At 39.0% G+C, this 12242-nt stretch overlaps 1 protein-coding gene across 1 annotated transcript in view; it reads left to right on the top strand.

Annotated features, from left to right (window-relative positions):
• The first annotated feature begins 6689 nt into the window (after window positions 1-6689).
• SOGA3 (SOGA family member 3) overlaps window positions 6690-12242 on the top strand; it is a 68012-nt gene continuing 62459 nt past the window's right edge. The window contains 4 exon segments of the mRNA XM_003340483.4: window positions 6690-7104; window positions 10514-10924; window positions 11047-11291; window positions 11293-11859. Coding sequence (XP_003340531.2) covers window positions 10618-10924; window positions 11047-11291; window positions 11293-11859 — 1119 coding nt within the window. The 5' untranslated portion in view covers window positions 6690-7104; window positions 10514-10617.

The following is a 12242-nucleotide window of genomic DNA, read 5'->3' as shown; positions in this document are numbered from 1 at the left end:
AGTGTTTTAAAGGGGGGAGAGAAGAGATTAAAGACTAGAAGACATAGGTTAATTATCTAGCTATATGTTTACACAGTCCAGATCTCTGTGACATTTATGATAGCCTCAAGGGCATTCTCTGTTTTTTTTCTAAGAATTCAATATTTGAATCATATCCTTCCTCTTCAACTTTACCCTATATCCATATGCTAAGGGAGTAAATACATTTACTGAAGGTCTCTCAGTTCTTCCGTCTAAACTACCATAACTTACCCTTCATTCTAACTCACCCATACAATCATTTTTTTTTATTTCAGCAGTACCCATGAGAGTTGCACTTCCATGATAAGAATTCTGAAATTCCTTTATCTAACCATAATCTATATTCCATCTCTCCCTAACATTCATTCCTCTTCTATTTATACTTCATACTCACCATGACCTCTAATACCTCTACCTTTCAGTACTCTTCCAGGACATGATTACTACTATGGTTCCCATTCTTCCTTTCAAATCCTGATTCCTGTAGTTAATCAGTTAAGTGTCACATTAGCCTATATTCAAAAATCTCTTGCCCCCTTCTCTTATCAAAGTTTATGCCTTGCTAATCTCAACCTTGGATTACTCCAACTATCTGACTTCTTCCTTACTTGATGAAAGGTGATATAGTCACAAAACTGTGATGACTGGTTTTACTACAAACTATCAAATCTTTTTTATGTAAAGTTATTTTATTTATATATTATATAAAGTTATAATGGAACCCTCATTTCAGGAAGGTAATCCTTTTCTCTCCTCATTGCCTAATTGATTTCTATTGAATTCCTTACTAGACTCAAGAAAACCTGAATGAATTCTGCTTCAGACACTTAAATCCTATATAAAGGCATACAGCTCACTTTACCTCTCAGCCTTGATTTCATCATTTACAAAATGGACATAATAATAGCACCTACCTCAGAAGTCTGCTGTAAGGATATTAGATAGATAGATAGATAGATAGATAGATAGATAGATAGATAGACAGAAAGATAGATGGATGGATGGATATAAACTCTGAAAACCTTTAGTTGTTACATATATATTTTAGTGAATTGAAAAACCTTAAATTCTTAGTTATTGTTGTTATTATCTCCTTAACCTTCCATACTACCGTTCCTTTTTAGCAAAGCATTTCATGTTACTGAAAAATAAAAGCCATTTGCAATGAACTACTATACTGTACATCTCAAAACCCTTTGATATAATTTCCCATGCTCTCCTCCTCTCTAGTATCTTAAGAAGAATTTCTGTTCCTTAACAAAGATAATCTGCCTTTATTACCTTTGATCCTATTCTATCCCATGTCCTGAACAGAATCCCCCCTTTTCAATCACTTTTTCTCTCTAATATTCAATATTTCTTCATCTATTCTTTCCCTGCAGCATACAAATACACTCAGATCTCCCTCATCCTAAAAAAATCCATGACTCAACCCAATCATGCCCTAAAGAGATCCTAAATCATCCTGTAACTCTTCCAGAATCTTAGAAAAATTTTTTACATGTATGGCACTTATTTCCTTTATTCTTACTTAATCCTCAACCTCATATTATCTGGTTTCTGACCTCATTACTCAAATGAATAATTCCTCCAAAGTTATTAATGGTCTCTACTGGAAAATATGATAATCTTTTCTCTGGTTTCATCCTTCTTGACCTCTATGCATCATCCTGAATTCTCTCTCCTTCCTGGATATGATGCTACTATCTCATGCTCCTTTTCCTATCTGCCTGAATACTCCTTCTTAGACTCCATTATTGAATCTGTAACTATATTTTCTCCTTATGATGGGTTATGTCATAGGTCATTTTTTTTCTCACTCTATGTTCTTTTTCAGTAACTTTGATTCATTTATAAAGGTGATTCCAAGATCCAGCTATAGAGTCCTGGTCTTTCTCCTGAGTTCCAGTCTTATATCATCTGCCTTTTATTCATTTCATACTGGAAGTCTTATAGGTATATCACTTTCAACATATCCAAAATAAAACTCATCATTTGTACCCTCCCTCTACCCCTCTTCCAAACTTACCTATTTCTATCAAGGTCATCACCATCATTCTACTCATCAAACTTGCAACTCCAGCAACCTCCTGAACTCTTTACTCTCTGTCATTCAAAATATTCAAATAAGTTGCCAAATATTTTTAAATTGTACTTCAACATTTTTCAGATCAGTTACCTTTTATCCAATCATGGCCTCTATCCAAGCTCATGTCCTTTATTGCCTCTAGTACAGAATATCCCAATATTCACCTAACTGTTCTTATTGGTTGGTCCCTCCCTTTCCTGATCCATCCATATTCCAATCACCTGTCAAAGGAATATTCCTAAACCACAGCTCTGACCACATTAGTCCCTTTTCCAGTGAATTCAGTGGTTCTCTATTGCCTCTAAAAATAAAAAAATCCTTGTATTTGACATTTAAAGCCCTTTATAGTTTGTTTGTTTTTGCCCTGCCTATGCAGGCTTATTATATATTACTCAATTTCATACATTCTACAAATAATCCAGACAGACTGACTTTTTCAATGTCTCCCCAATAAAACATTCCATGTACTAGCTCTGGTCTTCTCCATAGGTTATCCCCTAGGCCTTCAGCCTTCCTTTTATAACACCACCTCTTAGACCCTCTAGTTTCCTATAAAGGTCCATTTTTGTTACCTCCTCTATAAATTCATTCCTGATTCTCCTCAATTGCTAATGCTACCAAATTATCTTATATTTATTTTGCTTGTATACAAACGTTAAGCTTTAACAGTTTAAAACTGCTCTATATAATATATTTGTACATGATGTCTTATCCAATAAAATGTCTGCCTTACAGGTAAGGATTGTTTCATTTTTGTCTCCATGTTCCCAGAATCTAGCAGAGTGCCCAGAATATAGTAGGTACTTAACAAATATTTGTTGGTGCCTTAAGAGGATGCAAGGGAAGAGACTAGAATGAAGAACAGAAAAAATATTATTGCCATTTTCTAGTCATGAGGTAATAATGCCTAAACAAAGTCACTAATAATGGATATAAGTAGAGAGGAATGAAAAGAGATAGGGGAAAAAACACAAAGAGAAAGAGAATGGATTTATTAAGGGCTTACTCTTTGCCAGATACTGTGTTTAACACTGAGCTTACAAATATAAGAAAACAAAACAGTAGAAACTATCAAGGAACTACAGTCTAACAGGGAAGGTTAACACATAAAGGGAAACAGAATAATGGCAGATAGTATTGGATACTGAGAGCCATGTGACCTAGTATGGTCAAAGTAAGGAGAAGACCTAGTTTTTGGAAAGATAAGGTAAACCATCCATGAGAGACCAGAGAGGTTCCAGGGTGAGAATACAAGGTTTTAGGGGAAAGGAAATGTAGTGATCAGTTGAAGTGAATTAGGTAGTGGTCAAAAAGAGAAAAGATTTCAGTTTATTCTATCCTTTTCTAGTTTTTGGATAGCATACTTAATAATAAGTTATCAAGTGAATAATTTAGAAATATTTACTTAAATTTTTCTAAAAAACAGTAGTTCATTCTTGGTGAATGGATTAATTTTTTTAAATTTGCTAATGCTATTGAGATTAATGGCATTATATTAAGGGAAATGTGTTTCTGTGGAAATGAAGCACACTAAAAGACTGGAAGCATCTAGAGCAAGGGTTTTTAACCTTTTCTGCTTCATGACTCCCTTTGGTAGTCTGGTAAAATCAATGGAGACCTACTCAGAATAATGTTTCTAAATGCATGAGAAATCAGTTATGAAATATGCTTATCCAAAGAGCATCTTGGTAGCTCAGTGAATAGAATGCTACACCTAGAAGACCCCAGTTCAAATCCAGCCTCAAATATTTAATAGCTATGTAACCCTGAGTTAGTCATTTACCCCTATTTGTCTCAGTTTCTTCATCTGTAAAATGATCTGGAGAAAAAAAATGTCAAACCACTCCATTACCTTTATCAGGAAAACCTCAAATGACATCATGAATAGTCAGACAAGACTAACAACAAATGGTGATCAAAATATTGTCTTTTAACATTCATAGACCAAGAACTCCTGTGACAGTCTGGACCAAGACTATCTTTTTTTCTTGGACAAAACTCAGAAGAGTGAACTGTTGTGGGGTGTGTGTGTATGTGTGTGTGTGTGTGTGTGTGTGTGTGTGTGTGTGTGTGTGTGTGTGTTTTATAAATACCTTTGGACTTACTGACCTAAAAGGACTCTTTCAGGAAGAAATTTTACTTATGACACCTGGAATAGGGGATGTCAAAAAAAAACCTTTCTCTCATATTCAGAATAAAGGACTAACATTTAATCTATATCTATGCCATAAGTATTAAGTAGGATTGTAGATAGTAGTCAGAATTGAATCCATATGTTCAGCCATCTGAAAGCAATTGAATTTAAATGTGAGGAATGATTAGCAGGGCAATGACCTGTATTGGAAAGACTTGGGCTTGAACTAGTGATTAGAGTGCTAGATGGTACTAAATTTATAGACAGGAAGCCCTGCATTCAAAATCCTACTTACATACTTAGTATCTAAATCCATGATAATAAAATCTTATAGGTTTAAGTTATGAGGTCCCCAATTATAAGTTAGTTTTAAATCAAGTGAAGACTCAAGATTATCTGCAGAGCTCATCAGTCTTGAAATCTTATTATGACAAATCTGAGATGAAGAAATGTATTACCTATCTAAATTTGTAGATTTTTCTCTAGATTATTTTGTGGGCACAGTGAATAGAAAATTAGGCTTAAAGTCAGGAAGATGAGAGTTCAAATTTGGCCTCAGAAATTTGCCAGTTGTGTGACCCCAGCAAGTCATTACCTTATTTGCTTCAGTTTTCTAATCTGTAAAATGAGCTGGAGAAGTAAATGGTAAACTACTTCAGTATCTTTGCCAAGAAAACTCCAAAAGAGATCAGGAAGAGTCAGACATGACTGAACAATACTATTTTATTATAACAGAATTTTAAAATCAACTACTGCTTAAAGTGTTCCAGCAATTATCCGACTCAACAATTTGTTATTATTTTTATTATTTTACAGATGTTTAGTTGAACTCTTTGCAAGAGGAGTTTGCAAATGAGTTTGGATTACATTCTATGTGTACAGTATCATATTTGTAAAAACCTTTTCCCTAAATTGCCTGTTTTTAATGTTCAACAGCAAACAAATCTAAAAGATATTTATTAAGAACTTAATAAATAAGGATAACTAGATGGCTCAGTGGATAAAGACAGAAATCTGAAGATGGGAGGTGCTAGGTTCAAATCTGGCCTCCAACATTTCTTAGCTGTGTGACCCTGAGCAAGTCACTAAACTCCAGTTGCCTAGTCCTACCCCCTCTTCAACCTTGGAAGCAATGCTCCAATCTAATACAGGAGGTAAGGGTTTTTTTAAAAAGAACTTAGATAGTATAAGAAATAAGCCAGCTTCTCCTCAAAGTTCTTAAAATCTAGTAAACCACAGAAAGCTAAGGGGAGGGTGCCATAGAGAAAGCAGTAGAAGGAAATAAACTTGATCCTAAGAAAACAAGTTCAACTACTATGGATTTTCCACTTTTATGCTGTAAATCACTTTACTGTTTCCAAAACTTTCTTCCGTCAACAATATTCTAAGGTATTTAGAGGAGGAATCTGAGACTTAGAGAGGTTAAAAGACTCAACTTAAATGGTAGAGATAGTCTCCAGGTAGAATTCATCAATAGTAATAATAATAATAATAATTAGTAGTAGTAGTAGTAGAACTAGTAAAGTTAAATATAGAATCTTTAAGGCTTTCAAATAACTTTACATATATTATATCATTTGATCCTCACGACTCTGTGAGGTAAGTACTATTATCCCTATTTTACAGATGAGGAAAATGAGGAAGACAAAATTCAAACTCATTTCTTCCTGACTGTAAGCCCAATGCATTATCCACTTTCTAATTCACAGCCAAGCAGTCTAGTCACTATTCCAGGCAGTATTTTTAATCACAGGCTTTTGCCTAAAAAGGTATTATGTACTTTTTAGGAGAATTAAGGTTTCAGAATGATGTTCCTTTCAGTTTTGAGTCTTTCAAGTTCATGACCAGTTTTTTTATAGATCCAAAGGGTGTAGTGATCATTTCTTATCAAAAAGCAAGAAAAAGACAACAATTTGCCTGTTAAATTGTTTCATAACTTCAAGAATCAATATAATAGCCAAAGAAAAGATCCTGTGATGTCTCCACCCACTCCTTTTTTTCTTCACCTTACATGTAAATTGTTTCCTGACCCTTATGCCCATATATTAAAATTAATATGGGACCTTGAAGGTATCTTTCTAAGCTGCTGTTCCTTGTATCAGAAAAGGAGAGGGGAGAACCTTAAGAAATGAAGAGACAAAGAAATGTAAAAAGGGCACACCCAGCAGGAGACAATTTCCCTCGTGGATATGTAGTTCTTGCTTTTTTTTTTTTCATTCCTTACTTATCAGTGACTTTGTAGAGAACCTCGGTCTATGGGACAGTAGGATAAGGCCAACCATTATCTCCTCGTGGAAATTGGCCATGGGGGCGAACACAGAATGAAAAGCTCCAATGAATATTAAAGTGTGCAAACAAAGAGAACTCCCCCCAGCTGCTAGCCAGCACCAAGCAGCCGCATAAGGAGACGTCACAGCCCCGCTGTCAGTTCAAGTCTGCCTTCCTAGGAAAGTGCAAATAAATAATTGATCGAGACGATCCAGGCTTCCTGGGGAGGGCTGAACTGGAGAGAAAATCCTAGCCTCCGCATTGACAAGGATAAGCAAAGCCCTCTTTTTTTCTATTGGCTTTGTTATCTGCAGCCACGTGCGAGTAAACGCGGACGGGATGTTGGGAGTGGATCTCGCTGGTCCAGCCTTGGGCGTGGCTTCTTCAGACGTAGTGCCTCCCTGGACCATTTCCACCTTCTTTGCTTTGCTTTCTCCTTTCTTCCTTCTCTCTTCAGTCAGTGCTTCCCTCTTGTCAAGCCTGGTGAGGTCAGCTCCTGAATTCGATTGCACTTTCTGAGGCTATCCTGGTCCCGCTTGGTACCTCGGGTGGACGCATCTAGGAAACAGCAGCCGGACAGCTGGCATCCTTCGTGAGTAATGAACGCTAGCTCACTAGATTGTTTGCTGCCACCGCCCACTCCACCTAACATTAACGCCATTGTTCGGAGGCTGGGTTAGGGAGGGAACCACGAGAAGGGATCTATGCCCTGAAAGTGAACTTTCCTCTACTTTTTAAGAGCCTGTCCACTACAAACCTTCCCCTAGTATTCCAGGAAGATTTGAGTTTTTTGCTTGTTTTTTTGTCTGTTTGTTTTAAACGGAGCTGGAGACTCGCATCCTCTCTAAACCCGGCAGGTCAATTGTGTGTGAAGTAAATGCTTCTAGTGTAAAATTCTGAATTTCTGATGAGGCAGCCTAGTGGGCAGATGAAACCTGTGTGTTTGAGAAGAATTGAGTTTTTGTTCTTGTTGCTGTGGCTGTTAGTGCCTTTTGTTTTTCCTACTACTCTCTTGGTTTCTTGGACAGAGATTTCCATAAGAAAAGCTTGAAGGGGAAGCGATGTTCTGTCACTTTGTGACAACCACGTGATAGCAAACTGGTCGCCCCAGTGTGGCGCTGTGTTAGAGTGGGCTGGTACATTGTTTCTGGGCAGAAAACAGCAGGGCAGACTGCAGTCAAATGGTGACCTGCCAAGTGTGCCCTGTATTCCAGGTGATCCCTGCCAGTTAGAAGCAAACATAAGGTCGACCTCTAAGTGCTTACTGGAATTATAACCCAACTTAGTTCTATTGGACTCTTTCCAGTGACTTTGATGCAGTGAAATTTCAGGAAGGCTTTCAGATATGGGAATAACTAGAATTCGTGGCGAAAATGGGGAAAGCGAATTGAGACTCAACTTTCCTCAAGGTTTTCTTTGTTCTCTATTTTCTTGGGGGTGGGTATCCACTAACTCTGAAGTGTAATACTGACTCAATTCGTTGAATACTGAATATTGGCAGAGGAGAATTATAGTTAAAATATTGGAAGAAGATAAATAAAACAATATGTAGAATGCTAAAGGGATGTTGGCATAATATATGGATTATATGCAGAAACCAGAGTAGCCAGAGTAGAGTTCTTCCCCTATTAGGAGCAGTTAATACTTGGGAACTTTCTGCCAAGTCATTGAATTCTTCCTGCATTCATTCTTAGATGCTGCCCTTGGGAGGTGGAGGAATCTCAATATTTCTGGTAACCCCAATATTGTCCACTGACATTTTCTAATGCAGAAAATTCCATAATCTAATTTTTGGAGAGGACATAGAATGGAACCTAACCTTGCCATACTGAATCGGGACTTCTTTTCTGTGCTCCTGAGTCATTATTTCCTAAGATTCAGCAAGTTCAGAATAATGTATACTCTCAGAAGTAGTTCTTTGTCTAGAAAATTCCAGAAAATTTATTAAAATTTTCCACAGAATCGGCATATCTAAAGAAATTAACAGAAGGCCAAGAAAGAAGTTTGAAATTTGGTACTTTAAATATATTCCCACATTCATTTGTGTGCAAAATGTAAATATGTCAGGTATCTAAATGCAAATATTCATATGAATTACAAATTTATTCTTGTAAATTAGGATTTAATTGCTTGCTGGAATGTAGAATGTTCACCATTACTAGCCAAACATCTTATCTCAAAAAAATTTTATTATTTTCCAGAGGAAAAGGGGATAGGACAGTATTCTCTGTGTAGGATAAGGACTGAAAATAAGTGGTGATTATCCCAAGTAAGCTAAAATTATCATTAGGATCACTGGAAGTAATATAACATTAACAAGTTCTACTGGCCTTATTTTCTAGAATACAGTTGGCCTTGAAAAACACAATAATTTTCTGAATTTGTTTTGGAGTTTTATTTTAAATGAAGTCACTTAACTTCTCTATCCTTCAGTTTTTTCACCTATAAAAAGTTTCTTACTGAAAGAGTTTTGAGGAATGTGTTTTATAACTTGAATTTCACAAATAGAACAAGGACTGTAGTGTATATCATTTATAGTCTGAGGCTGAAAAAGGGTAAATCATTTGTTCATGGTCATATCTAGTAAAGAGTAGAGTTGGAATATAAACTTAGGTCTTCCTGACTCTAAACCCAGAACCCTGACTACTGTATACAATTCCTTGCTATTTCTCAAAATGTTATATAAATGCAAGCTATTACAATTATATGTTATTGTAGTAGAGAACTGACTCTGTCTTAGTGGAATAAAAGTTGATAGGTCCTATGAATTTGAAAAAACTTGTCCTGTAAGGGATAGTGACAGGCTCCATGCTGAGACTACCTCAAAATAAAGCAGTATTCTGAATTGAAGTAGCAGCTCTTAGAGACAGTGGAACCATTAGGATTGCAAGTTAAATGAAAATCAGCTTCATCTAAATTGAGTTTTTAAAATATAATGTCTATGTGACAGATAGTACTTCTCAAGTTCTGAAATCAGAAGAAACTAGGATCAATAATTCCCTAGTATTTTTACAATGATCTTGTAGAGTTTTTTTCTTTTAAAGCCAGACAATAGGCAAAAGAGAATTCAGAAAGACCTTTGAGTTTGGAATCAGAAAAACTAAGTGCAAATTCAATATCTTTTGCTTAATATCTGTGTGATTGTGGGAAAATCATTCAAACTCTTTGGGCCTTGGATCCTTCATCTGTAAAATGATATTTGATTTAGAGATGATTTCTGAGGTCCCTTCCAGTTGTAAATTCTAAGACTTTGCAAATCATTTAGTTTAACTCTTTCATTTTACAAATGAGAAAACCAAGCAACACAGAAGGCAAAGGGCTTGCCCAAGGTTATGAAGTTTATGATTGGCCAAACCTGAGCTAGAATCAAACTCTGGAAACCCAATCTGTTACTTATTTTTCTGCTCATTCAACCGCTTTCTTCTTTTTCAAAGGAAATTCAGTGTTGACTCTACTATGCTTTAAAAATACTTGTATTGTAGATGAATATTTTATATCAACCAAAACACAAAGATTTATAATTGTTTAATATTTTTGCCCATCTTTCATCACCATTATGTTTATTTTTCTCATCCTTTCTTTTCTTTCTCCTTTTCATTTTCCTCTTTCTTGGATTTAATTATGCTCTCCCTTTCCCTTGCTCCCTTCCTCCCATTTTCTCATTCCTTCTATTTCTCCTGTTCTTGCTCCTTCACACTCAAGTCCCTAACTATAACATTTTAAATGGTTTCCAAATGATATCTCTAGTTCTATTGAATATAACCATTGTAACCTAAATAGAACCCTACCTAGATATCTGAGTCTTAATAATCCTGGCATGGAGTATCCATGCAGTACATCTCTAAAATTAAAGTTGAGTTTTCCTCCATTAAGAGAAAAGCACATTTGTATTAAGTACCTCCCAAGCATCATTATTCACTTAGCAACCTCTCCAAAAGGAGAGAATCTTTTTGACCTAAAGCAATCAAGACAAGTATGTTTGTCTTCTATTTCTCTCTCAGTTTTAAAGGCAATGGCGATGGTTAAGAAGGAAGATCACCCGGTGATGAAAATCGTTCAGTCCCTTCTGGGATTGTGGGTCTAGATAAACCATCCGCGACCCGCCATGAATCAGCTACCTGTCGGGGGCGCTGCCCCAGCTGCCGCTGCTGCTGCTGCAGCAGCTGCCGCTGCCGCCACCGCGGAGCCTCGCCTACATCCAGAGGGCAGCAGCAGAAAGCAGCAGAGAGCTCAGTCACCGGCCAGACCTCGGGACAGTACGGTCCGACAAGCAGCCACAGCCGCCAGGTCCCCGGTAGGGGCAGGCACCAAACTCAACTCTGCCCGGCAGCAGCAGCAGCAACAGCAGACATCAAAGTCCAATAGCAGTCGCCTAGTGACTCCCACTGGCATTCGGGGAGGAGGAGGCGGCGGCGGCGGCGGCGGAGGAGGAGGAGGAGGAGGAGGAGGAGGAGGAGGAGGAGGAGGAGGAGGAGGAGAGAGGGGAGCAGGAGGAGGAGGAGGAGGAGCAGGAGGAGGAGGAGGAGGGGGGGAGGGGAAAAGCAGCTGCCTCCTGCTACGCTCAAAGGCGCCCCACTGGGAGCTGTCCAAACAGGAGGTGGTGCTGAAGCATCCCCAACCGGTACCCCAATCGCGGTGGGGAACAGGAGACCCTGTCCCACGGAAGACCAGTCTCGGGATGGGGAAACTGCGACCCCCAAACCAACGGAGCAGGCTCAGCTAGGAGGAGGAGGGGGCGGGGGAGGAGGAGGAGGAGGAGCAGTAGCAGGAGGAGGCTCCGGGGGAAAGGGAGGGGAACGCTCTGCAGCCGCCGCCGCCCAGGGGCTGGCGAGGTAAAGCCGGGCGCACGCCACAGAAGGGTGGCAGTGGCGGAGGCGAGGTGGCCTCCTCTTCGTCATCATCTTCATCAACATCATCATCACCCTCTTCTACTGGCAAAACCCCCGTCTCCACCAGTAGAAACCCCGGGAGTGTCGTTACTGGGGGCGGCGGTGGCTACTGGAAAGAGGGATGTCTGCAGTCTGAGCTCATCCAGTTTCATCTCAAGAAGGAGCGGGCGGCAGCCGCGGCTGCAGCAGCAGCTCAAATGCAAACCAAGAGCAGCTGCAATAGCAGTAGCAGCTCTCCAGTCGCCACTGCCGCCTCGGAGCCTCTTTCCTCCCCTTCCCCCTCCCCAATGGCGGCTGCAGCAGAGGGCCTACAGCAGGGGGCAGGGGGCAGCCCAAGCAGCGGGGGTATGCAGGCGGCTGCTCCGCCCTCACCACCGCAGCAACAGCAGCCGCTACAGGAACAAGAAGAGATGCAAGAGGAAATGGAGAAGCTTCGTGAAGAGAACGAAACCCTCAAGGTGAGGGAGGGGAGTGGTGGGAGAGGAAGGGTGTTGGCCTGAAAGGAATAGGGTGTGTCAGGTTAGGGGAGAGATGGTTTCTAACCTGTTATGCAGTCTGGACCAGAGGAGAAAATCCAGACAGGAAAGGAGAAAAATAAATCCAAACCTAAAAAACAGTTTTTTTTTTCCCTTTTATTGCCTGAAATGCAGTTAGACATTTCCCTAGTTTTCCAAGTGCTTTGGAAGAAAATGATAGAGCATGGGTTTGCTAATGTATTTTGTATTGAGAATCCACTTTTGGGCCTTTAATTCTTTCATTGTCATGATTTATTCCACATTTTCTGGGAAAGAAAAAAAAAGATGAAAAAAGACCAGGGAAGGCCCAATTTCTACTTTTCCCT

This window comes from Monodelphis domestica, chromosome 2 (genome assembly GCF_027887165.1).
Source record: "Monodelphis domestica isolate mMonDom1 chromosome 2, mMonDom1.pri, whole genome shotgun sequence".
Lineage (NCBI taxonomy): Eukaryota > Metazoa > Chordata > Mammalia > Didelphimorphia > Didelphidae > Monodelphis > Monodelphis domestica.
Note: the sequence above shows the minus strand (reverse complement) of the source record. Positions and strands in the feature narration are given on the sequence as shown.